The sequence below is a fragment of the Solenopsis invicta genome, chromosome 5 (assembly GCF_016802725.1).
Source record: "Solenopsis invicta isolate M01_SB chromosome 5, UNIL_Sinv_3.0, whole genome shotgun sequence".
Lineage (NCBI taxonomy): Eukaryota > Metazoa > Arthropoda > Insecta > Hymenoptera > Formicidae > Solenopsis > Solenopsis invicta.
In genome coordinates this window covers 1,949,494-1,970,864 of record NC_052668.1, presented here as the reverse complement: position 1 = coordinate 1,970,864, position 21,371 = coordinate 1,949,494, and the positions used below count along the sequence as shown (strand labels likewise).

The window sequence follows — 21,371 nt, the reverse complement described above, 5'->3', positions numbered from 1 at the left end:
AAGTTAACAACTCCGAATCCCCTCTACTTTGTGTGCATGCGTGCGTGCAAAACCGGGGGTGCGTGTAACCAACTAAGGCAAGTGTCGGAAGGTTTATATAATCAATTATTCAAAATGTGCACCGTTAACTGTTTGACAACAGGCTATCCGATGATAAAAAGATGAAATGCATTTTGAATATAATCATGAAGGATAAGAGCAGTTTCCTGAAGAATTCGGTTTCATAATTCATCCAGATTTTCGTTTTATAAACTCTTTCTTTGAGGTAACCCCACAGAAAGTAGTCGAGAGGAGATAGGTCAGGCGACCATTCAATAGCTCCTCTCCTATCTATCCATTGCTCCAGAAACATTGTGCTATGATAATGACGGACATTCCTTCCGTAATGCGGCGCAGCACCATCTTGTTAAAACCATGTATCCTTAAAATTGCCCTCCACGATTAACTGTATTGCTGGAATTATTTCATGTCTTAGCATAGCCTTGTACTTCGCAGCTGTTAAATTTCCATCCATGAAAAATGGACCAAAAAGGGCATTATTGAGAATGGCTGCCCACACATTTTGCGGATACTGTGTGTGAGTTTCTTTAATCCAGTAAGAATTTACGTTAGTTCAGAATCTGCAATTGTGCCGATTGACGTTGCCATTTATCTAAAATGTCGCTTCATCTGAGAAAACTATAATATGTTTGATAGAAAGTCAGGATCTTCCTTCTATTCTTTCCATAATTAACTCACACAATTTAATGCGTCTATCAAAACCATCTTCATTTAGCTTTTGCACAAGTTGGGCTTTATAAGGATGAAATTTATTATTTTTTAATATTTTAAGAATAGACCATTTATCAATATTATGCTGCAGAGCTACTTTACGGCTTGAATCATGCGGATTTTTGATGAAGGATTGTAGAACGTCTAATGATTTTTTTGAATTTGTTGCTGACTTTGGCCTACCTAATACTGGACAATTTTTAACACTTCCAATCGTTGAACTGCCTAATCGTTCTATGAACTGTAAATATTTAAATGGCAGTATCTTCATTGCAGAAAGTTTCATTGAAAAGCTGTCTCACATCATTATATGATCTCAATCGATCGCCCTACCCTCTAATCATCAAAAGAGATATGAGTTCTCGTTTAGAAAGACGTAACATCATTGACTGAAAAAATAAAAATTGGTCAAACTAAATAAACTAATACTTGAATACTTAATGGTTAAAAGTTATTGAAAAGACAGCGAAGAAAAAATCACGTGATACAGTAAACTGTAACAAATGTTCAATAAATTAACTCGAGGAGCAAAAATGGAATAGAACTTGGGTATGATCTAAGATTGAAATCAAACTGTCTCGTACTTGTAATGCATATCGAGAGTAATTGTTGCGGTTCGCGTAATTCAAAGAGCGACATCCACCCTCTGATGATCCGTGCTTGCTTAATTGCTCAACCAATAAATCAAAACGTGAATTATTCCCAAAACCTTAGCACTGCCGTTTATCAATAGCGCACGTGCTCTTAGTTTTTCGTTTCCAGGTTCTTACTTGAAGTTTGGAATACGGTTAAAATTTATTTTAATGCCCCCACGTTGTGAAATTGATTTCACACGACCCCACATTGCATTTAAGATTTTTTGCCCCCCCCCCTCCCTTTCTCCGCCGCTTCCCTCTCCCCAGGGATAGCATTGGAGCCAAAATGGGCGTTTTTGATGTTATGTATAGATTGTGTGATACCATTGTAACCCTATAAATTTCAATCAAAAGTTATTTTTTATTAAGTACTTTCCGAGTTATGACGCTTGATACAGTACACTGTAGTCTTCAAGTCTAACAATTCAGAAAATACTCAACGAAAATAATCGTTCTTGTTTTGGAAAGCTCTTGACACCAGATATTAGATTCTGGAATCAAAAACAGGTTATTCCATTTAAAAAAGTTAATGTGATTTCGATCTGACCTTGGCGATGCCATTCAAGGTCAAATTGATAAGATCAGTAAATAGATCTTTTAAAACCCTATAACTTTTATCTGAAACACTTTTTCCTAAAATGCTTAGTTTTCGAAATATTTTGCTGTTTCAGTACTTTTCCCTCACCCTGTATAAAACATTTTTTTTCCAAATGTTTTATGCATTAAATAATTTTATTATAACATTCTGCATAAAAAGTTATAAGGGTAAAATGGTATAAAATTGAATAATTTTTGAGATATTTTCTACTTTAATTTAACATATTTTGATATAAAATATAAAATATCTCTTAAAATATTTAATTTTTGATACTCTTATTGTATTTATGCGCAGAATAATTAGACCAACCAGTTAGTGTTTTTATTAAAAATTTTATTTGAAATATTTTTTTTTAATAATGCATTATTTTTGAAATGTTACGGTGTAAAAATGCAACACCTGGTATGTTATATACATTATATGTGTTGTATATACAATATACATATATATTTATATTTTTTTATTTCTCTTTGTACAGAATATTATCAAATGTGAAGGAATTACGACTTTTTCCCAATCTAAATGGAGCAGTATCTTTGGAGGTATTGAGATTAGATCGTTCCCAATTGAAGGAGGTTACTCTTAATCTTTGTCGACAATGTCCGAAACTCAAAAGCCTGTAAGTTTAAATTAATAAATTTGAATAAGTTGAAATTATTTATAAAATAAAATATTCTTAACAATAGGAGAGAGTGGGGTAAGTCCGACCTATTTACAGTTTTTCTCTATAAGGCGCAAATGAAGTCCGATCGCAAAACTGAAGGTACCATTGAAAAGATAATTTTATTCCCTTCATTTTTGCTGCAAACCATTTTGACGTATTTTTTACTGTGTTGAACTATAGTGGAAAATATAAAAACGCTTTTTCCAGTTCAATTTGGAACCACGTACCGGTTCAAATTAGACACTTCTATTTTTATCGATTTTTAGATAGAATTTTAAAAGATTTTAAAGTATTATTTTTTTAATATTGAGTAAAATTGAGCAATATGACAGTCAAAAATAAAATTTTATTATAAAGAAGAAAATTAGTAAAAGTTTATATAATTAGGCGTTTTTCGATCTGTTATGATATTGTTATTATAGAATTAAAGTTGTAATCAATAACATTCAATTATTCTGAGTCTTATGACTCATAATATTTTACTAATTTAACATTTCTAGGATCAGATTTGGTCGATTAATCACCAGTGCAATGATCAGGTTGCAATTTCGATGTAAAAGTCCGAATTGGACACGAGTCCTTTCGAATTTTGGAACAAATTTTACAATAAACTGTCAAAATGATCGCAAAACACTTGATATTTTTGAATTTTAATTATATTAAATTAATTATCTTTTTAATAATAATAACGTAAAAACGGCAAATATGAGTCAAGCGCGGTAAGTAGTGCGCAATAAAATGTAATCTCTGAGAGTTTTAAATTTATTAGATGTTTTGGTTCATCCTTCAGGCCATCTTCAGTAAATACATTGAGAAGGCACAGCTGAGGTTGAGGCGAGAGTCTTTCTCACCAGAAAGATGCTACGTTTAGACGAGTTATTAGGGTCAAAAATCGGAACATGATTCGAACTATGACAGAAAAATTATAAATCATGGTTTAAATTATTTAAAATAATAAACTCACCTCAACGTCAGCAATTGTCCAATATGTACAAAAAATTCAGCGCAAATGACCACATGTCAACGAAATAAAAGAATAGTGCAAATTAAAAAATTAAAAATAATTAAGAGCAAAACAATGAGTTAACAGTGAACACGTCTTGTTTATATAACGGTCAAAATTGAAATAAGAATGGAACTGATAAGAAGGGATACTGCCGAACAGATATTCGGAAAGATAAACAGACATACAGATGAAAATAAATAGATAACAAAAACAAGCTATAAATTGTCGACGATAGATAAATATGCATGGTGTAAGAAATCTGTGTTAGATTGTAAATTGAGCCCGTTGCATTGTTGTTTGATGTGTAAAATTTCAGAAATAAATCGCTTATGATAAAATCTCTCGTGATCGAGAATCTCAACGCCATCCCAATCAAAATCGTGCCGCACTTCATTCTGTGATTAATGATGACAGATTGAGAGGAGACGCTTCTGCGAATATGCAAACGTCCTTGCACAGGGAGAAATTGGAAGAGCATCCTTTTGAACCTTAATAAATCTACTCAATTTATTTGTAATATTGCCGTTTTTCTCTCGCGCGGACTAGCTCGTCGGAGCGATACGATCGAAAGGGCTCGCACGGGAAGAGAGGAAAGAGTCGAGCGTGTATAAGTGATGAGTCGGCGGTATGTGTATGATACAATCTACGTGTGCTTTTACTCATTAAGTTTGAACGAGTACAGACATTCGGTGCGCGGGGACGGACAAGAGACACGAATTCGGAACGGCGCGCGGATGGACAGATCTTTGTGAACGCGGCTATTTACAGTTCGGTATATACATATGATTCGCGAGGTGTCGCCAGGCGACGGGACGCGAGCGATGCTCGGATGCGGGCGCGGCTTTCCCGCGGTATAGTGGTACGCGAAGGGCGGAGCTTCGCGACGCGATGTGGCGATGCGCGAATCGGTAGGGCGACCGCGGCCGCGTGCGTGCCGATGATGATGGCGGCTAGGATGCCACGAAACGCGTCGAGTACCTCGGCCGAAACCCCGTGTCGGTGATTCCACTTGCTTGCGTTTCGTGGAGGGGCGGAGGGAACCGCGGCTCGAGAGCTGGTCGGGCGTCCTCCCCTCGCCAAGGACCTTGACGAGATTTGGACGCTCGGGCTCACGAGGATGCGGAGGATGAGGAGCGGTGCGGAAATTGCGGAGTACCTCCGCCGTGGCCAAGCAATCTTCGACCACTTTTATTCCCAGGATTGTCAGACGCAGCGGATCAGCGGGTGATGCTGGCTGACGGGAAACAGGTGCCTCTATCGGAGCACGCGGCCCCATATATACCCGGCGACTCCGTTTGCCTCCGTCATTTTCGGCGCTTGACGGCGGGGTCGCCGGAGTGGGACGAACGCGCGCTCCTTCGTGTGCGCGTGCGCGCCGACTTGACGCGCGCGATGGCTCGACACGGTTTTACCGCGCGAAGTTCTCATTATCTTTTACATTTGGGTGCCCGAGGCACCCCCGGTTATAGCCCGGCGGCTCTCTTTCTCCGGCTGTCGGTGGCCGGGGACGATGCATAACATTTTTCGGGGGTGCCTCGGGCACCCAAATGTGTGCATCGTTACATATTTAAACTGTAAAAAGCGGTTTTAAAGTTAGAATTTCTAAAAGTATTTATGAATTTTTCTGAAATTGAAGGAACATATGGAACAGTGAACCAAGAGATTTTTTCTACTTCTTCAGTTGTATTGTCAAGTAATTGTTTGTTTAGATCTCCTCACGAAGAGGCATCTGAATTGTTCTTGGATAATTTTAAAAATAAAGTCAAAAGGATAGTCGTTCTGTAAAAGGATGCTGACAATGAATTCCAAGTTCTTCCTGTGATATTTTGGGTGGAACAAAAGGAACGCTTGATCGACAAGACACATAACAACACCGCGTTTTTGTGAGACGGGGTACCAAGAGTGGAAATTAAGATATCGCCCCGAGAAAGTCGGCTTGTGATACTAATCAAACTCAATAATTTTTTCGTTAAGGATAATAGTGGTATCTAAAAAATTCAACCTTTCGTTTCCAATTTCAATGGTAAATTGTAATCTTGGATGGAATGAGTTAAATTTATCTAATGTAAAATTCACCATGTCTCGAGGAACGGCTGTGGCGATATCATCTAAAAAAGAAAGGTACTTGGAAATCCAAGGTACTTAGCACCTCTGTCTTAAGGTCCTAAGCACCAGGTCCGCAATGGTAGGAAACAAAGGAGAGTCCATGGGCGTACCAAAGTTTTATTTGTATATAATATCGTCAAATTTAAAATAAATTGATTCTAAAACGAAACGTACTGCATTCAGAAATTCAGTTTTAGGAACGTTGCAATTTTTTGGAAAATATTCTCATCTATTAGAGATACTGTTAATGGCGAGCTCGATTGGTATATTGGTAAAAAGAGATACCATCGAGAGAGATAAAAATATAGTTATCATCAAGCTGTGCACCAGCAAGTTTTTTTACTAATTGAAAATTGTCCTTAACGTGGCTATTTGTCTTAGGTACGCTCCTGGATATTATCATGTGCAAAAAACTTACAAAAGCATGCAATGGAAGACACGATAATTTGTAAATGGTAACCAACTTTGTGCAACTTTGGCAACCCATAGGCTCTCAGAAGTATCCCATTACTGCAATAAAGTGCTCTATAGTTAACATGAGATATGTAATCAGATTCTTTCTATCTCGTGAGCAGCAACCTCGACTTGCCCGTTATATGTCGGATAGGATTTTTAGCAACCTTAGTATATGTATCTTCTGACAGTAATGAGATCATTTTATTTTTATAGTCAAGACGATTTATGGCGACTATAATGTTGCCCTTACCTGCTCTAGTAAGAATTATCTCAGGATTATTGGAGAGAGATTCTTTGGTTTTGAGTTTGAAAAATTCCGGATTGGAAACAGAATGACTGGAAAAAGATTTTAATTCATTAATAATAGGAATGAAACGATTTCTGATTTCTGAGCGTGTGGAATCCGATAATTTTTTAATATTGTTCTCAATGCTTTTAATAAATTCAAAAAAGATATTTTTATAATTATGTCAAGGAAAGTTTCACCCAATTGTAAGAAACACTGAATATCTACGGGAATATCTGTAGAAGACAGATTAGTTAGCCATTTTTTTCTTATAAAGAAGAAAAGTTTTTTCTTACTGAGAGAAGAGCTCGGCAAATTATTAGAAAAAATTTGTAGATCTAGATTGATTTTATTTGTTGATGTGGTGGGAGTATCAGAAAATGAAAAACTATGAGCAGAAATGGAAGGAGTGGAAATCGAATTATGTTAATTAGAAATATTGTAATAATATTGAATGGGCAGGAGCTGTCTGAGTTTATAGTTGTTGTGTTTTTCTAATAACCAGAAAAATTTGTTGTTCATATTCTGATATTGAGCGTTATAAAAACATTGTAAAGAATCATGTTGTCTTCGGAAGAAAGCATTGTATGTTTGGAAAGGCAAGCAATTTGAAATGCTACGAACGAGACGAAAAATACGCAGACGGGAATAATTAGTAAATTTACATGTGTCTTTAATTTCGAAACGCAAAGTTTTCTTTATAAACATGTCAATATTATGTTAGAATTTCGTCTTAATCTTTGGGTGATGAAAGACCGGTTCAAATTTATAAATATTATGTAAATGTGTTGGTACAATATTATGAGTTAGGCAAAATCTTAGAAATTTTTTTTCTTACACCCAAGAACTTTAATTCTGTCCATGGGGAAATTTTCCAAACTGAGAAGTCGCTATCTTTCTACATACTTACAGTTCATGATTAACGTAACGACCAATAAGCTCTAGTCGTTTCATTAACCATGAACTGCGAGTATGTAGAAAGTGGTGACTTCTCAGTTTGGAAAATTTCCCCATGGACAGAATCAAAGTCTTTGGGTGTACATTTGATATAGATCTTATTATATTTGATCCAATCTTTAAGTAACACTTTTGCATGTGGTCCGAAACAGAATGTATAAAGTTAAAAAAACCCATATGAGTATAATAACGCATTGTTTCAGCCTGCGTAAATTAAATATAACAAAATAAGACTCATGAAATTGGTAATAATAACGTAAAGACGTCATTTGCGCTGAATTTTTTATACATATTGGACAATTGCTGACGTTGAGCTGAGTTTATTATTTTAAATAATTTAAACCATGATTCATTATAATTTTTCTGTCACAGTCCGAATCATGTTCTGATTTTCGAGCCTAACAACTCGTCCAAACGTAGCATCTTCCTGATGAGGAAGCCTCTCGCCTCAACCTCAGCTGCGCCTTCTCAATGTATTTACTGAAGATGGCTCGAGGGATGAGCCGAAACGTCTAATAAATTACGTAAATTTAAAACTTTCAGAGATTACATTTTATTGAGCACTACTTACCGCGCTTGACTCGTATTGGCTGTCTTGTTATTTCCAATTTTCACGAGTCTTATTCTGTTACATTTTATCTTTTTATATTTTAGTATCATTTAAAAATAATTATTTACAAAGATTTTTTTTGTTTTTTAAATTTTTGCACAATAGCTGAAAATACATATTCGCTTCTATTCTATAAATATTATAACAAAGAACTGTCAAACTGCTGTTACATGTTCGGTGTCTTATAAGGACTTTACTTTATAAATGACACACAAATCTGCTTAATCATGTTCATTTAAATAAAGAAGTTCTATTTAGGACACAGTCTGATTTAGCTCACTCTTCCCTATTCCTTAATGAACATTTTTCTTAAAATTTTTTAGAATTTTTTAAAATTTTTATATAAATTTTATAACATTTTCTGTTTTTTAAATTATTAAACAAAAAAATTTAAACAGTTAGAAATATAAATTTTTAGAAATATAAATTTCGTAAAAAATTTGAATATTTTTCAAATTCTTTTAAATCAACGTAATATACGGAAAAATCTAAAAAATACTCTAATACTTTGACATTTATATCAATTTGAACTATGACTCAGGTGCTAGTATTTAATCTTAAAAAACACTGTAAAGTCTGGGAGACTCCCCTGCCCCTATGAAATTTTGATTGCTTACTGTAGGAAGACGGAATGGGAAAGAAGGTTTGGGTTAGTGATGGGGTGGATTGGAGGGTAAGGGGGACAAAGTTTGAAGTATCCACTATTGAGCGTTGATCAACTTTATTACTCAACTAGAATTCAAGCCACAGAAAAGAAAAACTTTGTTCCGCCGATACAGTATATTCTAGAGTTAGGGAATTATTTACTAGAGGGGAGCTGCATTCATGTTGACCTTGACATATAGAGGTAAGGGGGTGGACCTATGGTCCACCCTCTCCCGCACCCACCCCGTTGATAGAGGACCTCGCCCTACAACCTATCCCTTGCACCCCTTCCCATGTGTGTGTGTGTGTGTGTGTGTGTGTGTGTGTGTGTGTGTGTGTGTGTGTGTGTGTGTTATTACAAAAAATAAATTCTTAATGAAAATTTGAAGAACTCATTTTGAAACAGTTTTTTTTATTAAAACGATTAAAGTATTGGAATTAGGTAAAATATGAATATGACCTTTTTTGTAGAGCTTATCACAAGCTTCATTTTTTGTTTGTACGGCCCTCTTTTGTAAAATAAATATTTTTTGAAATAATTAAGAGAAACTGTTTTTCTTTTTCTAAGTATATCTCGAAAACTGTACGAGAACGCCAATTAATTTATAAGGAAAAGTTGTTCACTATCCTTACCTCTATATAACATATGTCAAGGTCAACATGATTAGAGCTGGGTCTCCTATAGTAAATAATTGCCTAGGTTATATTATAACTGTCAAAATCTATATTATAACTTCAAAATCTCGATTGTATATAAAAAGGTTTTATGATTGTGTATTACATAAGTTGAGTGAAAATTACAAAAGTGAGCAAATTCACTAGATTTTGACCAAAAAAATTATGATGACATTCACATGAAATTTGGCACAGATGTCACTAACAGCAGTACCAACATAAAAATAAAACAGTTTGCTTGAATCGATTAGCGCGGGAAGTTTAAATTAAAAATTCACCTTACTTTTTGAACACAGTAGTAAGTTAGATTATTATTAGTACTATGATGCTTATGGCATTGCCATCATTCCGTCAGTATTATCGCGATTATAGTTATTGATCATTATTTTGTATTCTTTTCGGTTCTCACTTAGCATTTTCTTACCCCGAGCGGCGCCGTACATTTTCCGTTACTAGAGCTAGTGTTTCGGACCGCTCAGAGGCGATTGGTTGTCGCGACCACCGAGAGCCAATCGCGTTCTAGCTTAGGCTAAGTCCACTTGTCGTAAGGCGTTCAAGCCAACAGACTAGAGTCCTATATAAAGAGAAAAGCGACATCGAACCCCCATCACAATCTTCAGTATCCAATTGAGTCCACCATTGCCATTTTGGGACCGCTCTAACGTCATCAAACACCATTTGTATCATTCTGCAAACAGCTGTGGTCACAATATGGCTGCTCGCTTAGCCAATCAAGTATCAATCAGATTACCAATTAGAACTTTGGACATCAATGTTGCTTCTCTCTTTATATAGGACTCTACAACAGACTATCTGTTCACATGTAGCTATCAAGTTCTAAATCTAGTATTTTTGCTAACTCCAAGTGCGATTACTCTACCGAATCCGGCCAATCCGGCGAGCTTATCCGCAACCGTATCCTGGGGGTCAATCAAGTAATTTCACGTGGAACTTTTCACGTTTCACTTTTCACGTTTCACTTTTCATTTTTCATTTTTCACTCATAGAGAGTTCACGTGAATCTTTTCACGCACAGCGATTATGTATGAATAATGCGCGGAAGTTTAGTTTGCGTTCCGAAATTCACCATTAGAGGCTCTGTCATTGCAACTATCAAGCGATCGTGAAAAAGGTTTCTACCTGCTTTTACAGTATAATTTTTACTGTAAAAATTTTATTATATAAAAAAAAATTGTAAAAAAAATATTCATAAATAAATAGCAATATTTCTTAGTTATATTGCATAAACTTAATTTACAAATATAATATATATTACATTTATTTTTAATGATCCATATATTGTAACAACTATTTTATTATGTAGTAATCTAATACTCAAAATTACATTGTAATTTAATTCAAGCATTGTTTTTCAAAATTAATTTTAATTAGTTTTTTATGTGTGCAAATTTTAAAGTAAATTAATTTCATTAGTCATTAAATTTAACTTTGTTTAATTAAAAAATATTGAATAATTTAGAATACGGACCTTGATCAAAACTGAATTCACGGCTCACACATGTATTTTCCAAATTTATAAGTTATAAACACTTACATGATTGATTAATATTCTATTTCACAAGGCGCACCTTTCTTATATCATTATGTATCAAAACGCGTTTAAAGTATATTTTTATCTAAATTTGCATTTGATGAATCATTCAAAATATCAATATCATTCTATATAATTATCAAAATATCAATTTGTCAAATATAAATATCAAACCTAATTACATCACAAAAGCATTATTTTTATTTATGTATGTATTACTTTATCCTATCAACGCAATGCAATACCAAAAAGGTTAACCTCTTCAATAATACCTCTTCAAACTGTTACCACACTGTTACCACACTTTCATTCTTATTTCAAAATACATACAATTTATTAATTCCCTAAATTTTCACCTTTTCGCCATCACGGCAGAGGATCGATTATGAAACTTTTTCCCTAGGGCGGAAACGTGAAAAGTGAAAATCTTTACCATTGAAGTTAATGGAGAAATTTTTGATTTTTCACGTTTCCGCCTTAGGGAAAAAGTTTCATGATCGACCCCCTGATGGCGAAAAAGTTCACGTGAAAAAGTTCATATTTCCGCTCATGAGTGAGTTACATGATTCCGTGGAATCGTACATGATCGTGCAGTTCACGTGAAACTTTTCACTTTTCACGTTTCCGCCCTAGGGGAAATGTTACATGATAGACCCCCAGGGCTGCGTTCGAAAATTCTACTCGTTGGGTAAAGTAACTTTAAGTGACCAATCAGAATGAAAAAATTTTGAGATTTCTTAGATTTCTTCATCTTGATTGGTCACTCAAAGTTACTCTACTCGACGAATAGAATTTTCGAACGCAGTCCTGATCTCCACCGAACCGCACGAAAACCACCAGCATTACATGGCGCTCGAACAGGGACCGTTTTAGGCCGATAATCGCACCCGGAAATAAATGCCTCTAACCGAGTGGACCGAATAGCTGCCGCGAGACCAGCTCGAAGTGTTAGCACAGACATACCAAATAGAAACGACCGGTACACTCGACGAACTACGACGCCGCGTGACGTGTCACTCCCTCGCGATGACCAATCTAAACCAGTCATCCGGCGAGTCCGCACCAGGAGCCGCAAGCCCGTCTCCACCGATCACCGGAAACGAGTCCTACTCGCACAGTAAAATAATGAACCAGATACGCAAGTGGGGTTGCCATTTCGACGGCCGCGACCCTCTGTCGTTCTTGGAACGCGTCGCGGAATTATAGGAGGAATATCGGTACACCGACAGCCAGATGAAAGCCGGGCTGCCAGAATTACTCAAGGGAGACGCCCTGGCATTCCAGTAAACACCACGTTACATGTAACGTAAATGTTAGTTGTAATTTTCCCACTCAACAATGTAACTGTTATATAACACACTTGTTATATAACAGTTATATTGTTGAGTGGAAAATTACAACTAACATTTACGTTACATGTAACGTTGTGTTTGGTGGGATGGTATCGAAATGAGCAAGAGACCTGGGAAACGTAGGTCGACTTCACCAGCGCCCTACGGCGACACTACTTACCACGACGGTATCAGACTAAGTTGATGCGCGAGATACAAGAACGACGGCAGCAGCCCAACGAAGCATACGCTAAATACGCGACCGCCTTGCTCACCATGATGCGACGCGCCGGAGGGTTCATCCAGGCAGAGAAGGTGGACCGCCTGTACGAGAACTTGCGGGCAGAATACAAGTTGTACGTAAGCATGAGCGACGCTACTAACCTCGCCGAACTAGCCGACGAGGCCGCCGAGTTCGAAGAGATCTCCAGGGCCCGAGAGAGTGAGGCCCGGGCCGAGAGGAAGAAAGTCAACGCCGCCACATCCGCTGACACCGCGCCTTATGACCGGGCCACCGCCTGGCGTTGCAAGCAATGCGGACCAGCCGATTCGAGTGCAAGAGACCCGCACGAAAATTCTCATTGCTCTCCTGCTCCTCGACGGACATTTCCGTCGCTATCCTCGGCCGAGTGTTCTCGACCAGTCGACTCCGATATCCTCGACGAGCATTCTCGTCATTATCATCGGCCGAGCATTCTCTACCAATCACGTCCGAGATCCTTGACGAGCATTCTCGTTACTATCACCGGCCGAGCATTCTCGACCAATCACTGTCGTCCTTGAATACTTTCGCTGCCGCAACGACACTTGGCCGCATTTTATAGCGTTTTTGATTGGGATGCACTGGCTGCACTTAGTGTCAGGCGCGTGTTCGATTGGCAGTGCCAATGCGCACTTGGCTAGTGTCACGTGTTCGTTTGAACGCACGACACTCGCATAGTGCGCATTCAGTGCGCACTAAGTGGCACGAGATATTTTGATCGTGCCAGTTCAGTGCACTGGATGCATGCAAGCATCAGTGCATTATTGTAAGCAATAACGAACGAAGTTTCAAATTTGAAAAAATGAGCAATCCGGATTTGGATCTTTTTAATATTTTGGAGACATTTTTGGAATCTTCTTCTAGTTCAAGCGAGGAAGAAGAAATAATTGCAATCTTCCGAACTAGAAGAATGATTCCAAAAACTGTAAATTATGTAGCATGTGTAAAAAAAATGGATAATGATACCGTAAGTGTTATGTCTTTTATACAAGTACATCAATTTTATACCTTTTTTAAAATATAATTAATTACTTGATGTAATATAATAGCATTTTTTTAATGATTATATACTATTTAATTACATATAGTAAAAATCATTACTTACTAAGTACGAGATTACTTTTTCGAGGTTACTTTTTTTCTTTTTTGCGTGATCTATTATAATTAACTCAAGTGATACTTGCACTGAAAATTTGGGCGTGTTCTTTTGCATTTGCACTATTCAGTGCAACTCATGGAACTTGTTCAGTGTTGGCGTGAACTGAGTGCGCACTGGTGCGCACTAACTTTTTCCCAATCGAAAACGCTATTAGTAACCTAGGCCGGTATTCATAGTCGATTCTTATTTCAAGAACGTCTTAAGATGCTAATACGGCGCTCTGATTGGTTGATGGCATCTTAAGATAATACTTAAGATGATCTTAAATATAAGAATCGACTATGAATACCGGCCCTAGTCATCGGCAGGGCATCCGCATCCTGTCGATCGAGCGCCCATTTGTACGGGGTGCGCTCGAGCGAATCGTGGAGACGAACGCATCGGCAACAGTCCGCACTCGCGGTGCCCCACACACACGCGCTCACACGACCGCGCTAGCCAATCCCGTCACGCCCCGCGATTCCTTGACCGTACGGGCGAGCAGTCCGCGTAATCTACCGCTCAGTATTTCACCGTAAAATATTCTAACGTAAGCATTTAAGTAAGTTCTTTTTGAAGGACCACGTTCGAACCGCCGTAGCAATCGGACGTGCGGAGCGTCAAGTGGCAATCCAGTTGAGAGTTAGCAGAGACAGTGTGAAGTGGGGGAGAGAGTTGGAGAGAGAGAGTGAGATAGTAAGATGCCTTTACAAATTAATACCTGATTAGTATTAATCAAGGGATGGAAAACGTTCCCCCGATCGGACGGGGGAAAAGATTTACTCCACATGATAAAGAGACTGATAAATTAAACAAAGGTAGAAATAAAAAACGTATAACATCGCTAAGTGAAAAAGTGATTGAGATTATGGACGAGGAAGTAAACACATCTGATTCAGATGAGCAGCATACAGAGCCGAAATCACAATTGGAAAATATCGACTCAGTCAAAAAAATTATCTAAGGTGAAGACCAGCAAGTAGTTTCAGCTATGGAATGCACGGAACATTCAAATAATAGTACCGGCCAATCACAATGCGAGAGAGCATCAGTACAGAGCAGTTCGAACGTGAAGACAAATAAGAGCAGCGTTACCAGGTCAGACAAAGATCAATCAAATACACAAATAACGAAAAGCGAATCTTACTTTGTTATTAACGGAAATCTTTCAGAAACAGATTCTCTGGATAAAGCGATGCAGGATAACTTACTTGGAATTAATATTAAAAGATTAGATTCTTCGATTAAAGGTTATTGTAAAATTTTGTTTAAAGTTATTAATAATGATAAAACTAAATTTTTTAATAAAAATAAAAATCGCACCAAAATTTTGGTATGGTGTAATAAAAATCAGATTTCATGCAGATTTTTTTATGCAGAGATTTAATTTGGCTTCGTTAACTTTCAAAAATGTAAAGAACGTAAATGACTGTTTAGATAAGTTAGAAAGATTAAAAGATAAATGGCTTGTAGGCATTGTGGATAGAAGGAAAGTTACCTACAGGGGAGTAATTGCCGACTGGCCGTATGACATTCCTGAATTGTGGAATAACTTATTAGACAAGGATGATATTTTGAAATTTGAAAGAATGAAAAGAAGGGTGTGGGACAAAACTGAAGGCAAATTCAAAATAGTAAATACAGATATTACAGATAATATATTATTGTTATCATGAAAGGTGCTAGAATTAGAGATAAACTTACTATCTGTGATAATCTACGGATACATTTAAGAATTAGGCCGTATATTGAACGGGTCACTCAATGTTTTAACTGTTTTCTATTTGGTCATATAAAAGCGTTTTGTAAAAACGAAGTTAAATGCGTCGTGTGCGGGGAGAATGCCCATGGGCAATGCAACAAACCATTGTGCTGTAGAAACTGTCGAGAGGAACACAAATCCACGTTTAGGAAATGCCCCGTATTCTTAAAAAATAAAGAGATTAAAGTAGTCATGTCATACAATAATATTTCATTTGCGGAAGCTGTTAGGCTGATTAAAGGTGATTCCGATGAGCGTTTTCCTCGCGTATACGACAGATACACGAACCCGGACGTATGGCCTGAATTTAAGAAGATCGCAGAAAACAAAGATCATAAACAAATAAAAGAGACCGTGAGTACTTTACCTTATAGGCCATTTGTTTCTACAAGGGAGCATAGTTATAGCGATAAAATAAAGGCTCATGATTTAAATAAAAAAAAGAGGAAAAAAAGATAGCTGTTAATAGAAAAGCGTACACAGATTATTATAAAAATTTCAATCTCAGAGGATATACTTTTTTGCAGGAACCTCGAGGGGTGGCGTATCCCGCGCACGATAATAGTAGTATTTGGTAGAAAATTTATGTAACCAGGGGAATAGTATAGCGAATGATAGAGAGTCAGGAACTTTTGACATTGATAGGATGATTGAGTTTACAATAAATAAATGTAAAATATCGAAAGATTTTAATAGAGAACTTGTCGAACTAATATATAAATACAGATCACCTCATGAGTCACCTTTAGGCAATAAGTCAGCCCAAGCTGACTATCAAAAGGAAGATGATATAGAAAGATATAGAGTAAATATAGAAGAACATCGAGAAGAGTGGAGAAGGGCTAAATCGCTTGACCTAGAAAGTAAAAGGGCATACTGGGACAATAGAAATGAAAGAGAAGGTGATATACATTCTATTCTTTAAAAATGGCTTCTATCTTACTGTGGAATGCCAGGGGAATTGAAAACAAACAAGAGGAAATAAGTAATAATATAATTCCCTATGACATAATTGTAATCACAGAAACAAAAATTAATCACGGTCAAACTCTATATTTTTCAGGATATAAGACCCTTAAATCTAATAACCCGGATAATTGTGGTGGTATTACGATCATAGTTTGAAACGGTATTGAATTTGAAGTTATGGAAGACTGGAAATTTAACTCGTCAAATATATGTAGAAGTTATCGGTATTAGTCTAAAAGGTACCACAAATAATTATAATCTTATTGCAGTCTATAGAAAACCTTATGGCGTTAACAATATTTGGTACAAACTGTTAAAGTTCAAAGGTGTGAATAACAATTCTATTATAATAGGCGATTTTAATTTACACCACAGCGTATGGAATTGCGATAAGATAGATAAAAATGGGGAAAATTTATACTCGGCTATGTTTAATAAAGGTTATATTAGTATTAACAACGATACAAAATCTCGCTTAAGTTATAACAATCAAAGGGCTTCTAATATAGATTTAATTTTTGCAAATAATAATTTGGCAGGGTCACTAGATTACTATCAGCTAGAGGATACGTGGGACTCGGATCATTATCCTATCGAATTATATATAGACGCGGAAGTCGTGCCATACAAAAAATTAACTAATAGAATTACAAATAAAAATACCAATTGGCTATTGTATAAAAAACTACTTACTATTAAATTAGAAAAAATCAAAGATAGATTCGGTGATACTAATGCAACAGAAGTGCAAGAAGATTACTCTTGTTTTATTAATACAATTAAAAGGGTTGCCCTGCTGGCAACTAAAAAAGATCCTAAGATATCTTCAAAATATGTACAACCTAAAAGACATTTATTAAAAACAGACACCCAATTAGATGGTGGGACGATGAATATGCAGAAATAATTTTAAATAGAAAAGAAAAACTTAAAACTTGGCAGCGTACGGGCAATCTCGAAGATTTTGTTGAGTATGTTGGGCAGTGGCCAGAAAAGTTATCAAAAAAAAGAAAAAAGATGATTTTAATAGTTTTTGTAACAACATTAATAAGCATATCAGTATAAGTTATGTATGGAATATGATGAGGGTTTTTAAAAACGTACGGAAAAAAATTAATTAGAACTCCTGGCAACACAAAAATAGAGAGCAAGAAATTAAAAACACTATAGACGAACTCGCCCCTCCGTGGGTGGAAGAAGAAAATAGAATCAAATTGTTTAGTTACTCCATAGAGGACAATGATATGAACAAAGAATTTAATATGGATGAGTTTCAACAGGCGATTCACATGATTAAACGAGACTCAGCTCCGGGCTTGGATAGTATCGATTATCAGATGCTGAAGAATTTGCCTTTGGTTGGTCAACATATAATATTAGAACTATTTAATAGAATTTGGAAACACAATGTCATCCCATTAAAATGGAAAGATTATCAAGTAATTTTTATTGACAAGATAGGTAAGGAAAAGGTTAGACCTATTGCCTTGTCTTCATGTGTCGGGAAGTTTATGGAGAGATTGGTTAATGAGAGATTAATTTGGTGGTTGGAGAAAAACAAAAAATTGTTTCCTATGCAAAATGGTTTTTGCCGGGGAAAATCGTGTATAGAAAATTTAACCAAGATGATCTCAGATGTTAGAAGGGCCAACTTAATGGGCAATTATTCCCTTGCAGCGTTTTTAGATGTTTCCTCTGCATACGATAATGTAAACTTTAAAATTATGATTAACAACTGATTGAGGAAAAATGCCCTGCAGGCATCTCCAACTTTATAATTAAATGGCTGAAGCCGCGATCGACAACTTTTATAATTAACAATCAACAAGTAGAAGTTAGAAAAGTTTACAAGGGCTTACTGCAGAGGGCTGTTTTGAGTCCCATTGTGTACGCCTTGTACACAAACAAATTAACAAATAATTTAGTTAGAGAAACTCAAGTAGTGCAATTTGCCGACAATATAGCAATTTATGTGCAACATGCTAGTAGACTGGATAATAGGTTTAATTTGGAAGCGGCGGTAAACAGAATGGCTAGTAATTTAGAGTTATTGAATCTCAGTTTGTCCCCGCAGAAGACTAATTTAGTAGAATTTTCCAAGTCAGGATAGACAACTCTATATCACAGTAAAAAATACTAAAATTTTCAATAGCCAAGGTGCCAGATTTCTTGGAATCTGGCTAAATAATAGAATTGATTTCAATAAGCATATCATGGATATAAGAGGTAAAGTAAACAAGGCTAATAACTTAATGAAATACTTGAGTAATGTTTCAAGGGGAGTTGAAGTAAACACTGCCCTAATACTGTACAAAAGTTTGGTAAGATCTGTCATGGACTACGGTTCGTTTATTTATTACCCTTGTCAGAAATCTACTCAACTTAAATTAGAAAGATGCCAATTCCTTGGGATACGCACGGCTCTTGGCTATCGAAACAGCACACCGAACATTATCGCGGAATCCAAGGTTGTTCTTATAAAAGATAGAGCGAAAATGCTAGCTAAAAACTTTTGTAGTAAGATATACAAGTATGGTGAAAATTCTGTCAGATTAAGCTTGGATACTCTAAAACACAAGGAACTTTTTGCAAGATATAGAAATCCGTCTTTTGTTAAAAGCATTATTGGCGAAGCATGGGAGTATACCAGGTGTATGCATAAGTTTTTTCCGGTTTTTTGGTTAAAAAAAACACGTAATTTTCAAGGAAAATTAATTTTTTTTAATTCAAAATATTGGCCATCGGTTTCTACACATTTTGCCCATCTTTCAGATAATTTATGAATACCACGCCAGAAAAACTGCTTGTCTTTTGCAGCAAACCATTTGTCGAGCCATTTTCCAACTTCCTCGAAATTGCTGAAGTGCTGCTCTCCGAGCGCTGCGATGCACCAATGCCCCATTGATGCGAAGAGGTGATAGTCAGATGGCGCCAGGTCTGGGGAGTACGGCTGGTGTGGAAGGATGTCCCATCCAAGAGATTTTAAGATGTCTATCACTGGTTTTGCTGTGTGAGATGGCGCATTGTCGTATAACAAAATCACTTTGCCATGTCTTCTGGCCCATTCCGGTCGTCTTTTGATTAATGCGTGGTTTAAATTAATCATTTGTTGGCGATAGCGTTGTGTATTAATGGTTTCGCCGGGCTTCAAGAGTTCATAATACACAATACCGCTCTAGTCCCACCAGACACAGAGCATGGTCTTCTTGCCGAAGCGATTTGGCCTTGGTGTTGATGGACCGGATTCGCCAGGTGAAAGCCACGATTTTTTCCGCTTCGGGTTTTCAAAATAAATCCATTTTTCGTCACAATTCGATACAAAAATAATTTCTTTTCGTGGCGTTGAAGCAGCATTTCACAAGTGACTTTGCGATTTTTCATTTGACGTTCATTCAAATTGTGTGGGACCCATTTACCGAGTTTGATCTTTCCCATTGCTCGTAAACGTTTGCTAATTGTTTCTTGTGATACATGTAATGCTTCTGCTAATTGCCGTTGAGTTTGAGTTGGGTCATCATTCAATAACTCCTGCAATTGCTCGTCTTCGCATTTTTGTGGTCTACCAGAGCGATCACTGTCTTTCTCATTGAAATCACCACTTTTAAATTGTCGAAACCATGTCTCACATGTTCTAATTGATGGAGCGTGTTTACCATATGTTTCTACCAGCAAAGGTGACTTTCAACAGCCTTTTTCTTTTGATTAAATAAAAAAAGCAATGCGTGCCGCAAATGTTGTTTTTCAGGCACAAAACTCGACATGATCACTGAACAATAAAACAAAGACGCTAGTTTTTGGCGGACTCAACTTGTGTGTGTTTGTAGTTCTATATCAGATGAACAAAATGACGTATGTGTCAAATTAATACGTTGCGTACTTTTCGCTGGCACCATCTCTTAGTGAAACCGGAAAAAACTTATGCATATATCTGGTATATGTCAAATGCGTAATAAATTGGGAAATAAAGAAGATATCTTCGAAATTTGGAAATATGATTACAGAACGTTAACAGATTTGATAGCGATAGATTATGAGGTCGGACTCTCTGTTAAAGCTACAGGAAAAAAGCGCAAATATAATATTAATACCATTAAAGGCTATAATGCCGCGGATCGTAATCTAATTAGTACTATTAAGAATAAATATAACTTTGATAATAACTCATGTATAGTGTATACTGATGGATCAAAGTCTCCGCAGGCTCAGTCAGTGGGCGCAGGTATAGTTTTTGAGGATCAAGACGAAGGCTTATGCATTAGCCTTCCCAAACAGTGTATGGGAAGGCTAATGCATAAGCCTTCGTCTTGAATATGAAACAATATTCACAGCCGAAGCAGTGGCAATTCTTTCTGCCATGAAGATTGCTGAACGTAAGGCTGATTTCTTTGAAAATTTCGTTATTCTTACTGACGCGAAATCTGTTCTACAAGCTATAAACAATAATTTATTTAGTATATCATAATAAATATATACTCAAAATTAGAAGACTGCATAGTCGTTTTAAAAACGTTTTGTTACAAAAAATAATGTTCGTATAGATTTCTTCTCACTGTATCGGGTAATGAAATCGCCGATTGGTTAGCAAAAGCGGGCGCTGATGAACCTACGGACACTCTTATTGAAGTTCTAATTAGCGACTGTAGAAGTTTGTTTAGGAAGGAAGCATGGAATGATACACAAGTTAAAATTGTCAGGGAAGCCTTATTCAAAGGTGTCCAGTATTTTGAAAACTATTATGATAAAGATAGTAAAAGTCCTTGGTTCCTCCCATTTAATGAGGATAGATATTTTATAACAATGATTAATCGTTTAAGAGCGAATCATTACAATCTAAACGCCTCTTTAGCCAGAAAAGGATATATAGAAGACGCTAGACGTGTTTGCGGATATGAATATGAAGACTTCGATCACGTGGTATAGTAGTGCCATCGATACGATGAAGCAAGAA

At 36.5% G+C, this 21,371-nt stretch overlaps 1 protein-coding gene across 3 annotated transcripts in view; it reads left to right on the top strand.

The window, feature by feature from the left end:
* The window catches only part of LOC105193776 (lutropin-choriogonadotropic hormone receptor), a 156,796-nt gene that overhangs the window by 67,788 nt on the left and 67,637 nt on the right, over positions 1 to 21,371 (top strand). For all 3 annotated transcript variants that reach the window (XM_039450115.1, XM_039450114.1, XM_039450113.1), the window contains one exon: positions 2,483 to 2,623. In XM_039450115.1, coding sequence (XP_039306049.1) covers positions 2,483 to 2,623 — 141 coding nt within the window. The remainder of the gene's footprint in view (positions 1 to 2,482; positions 2,624 to 21,371) is intronic.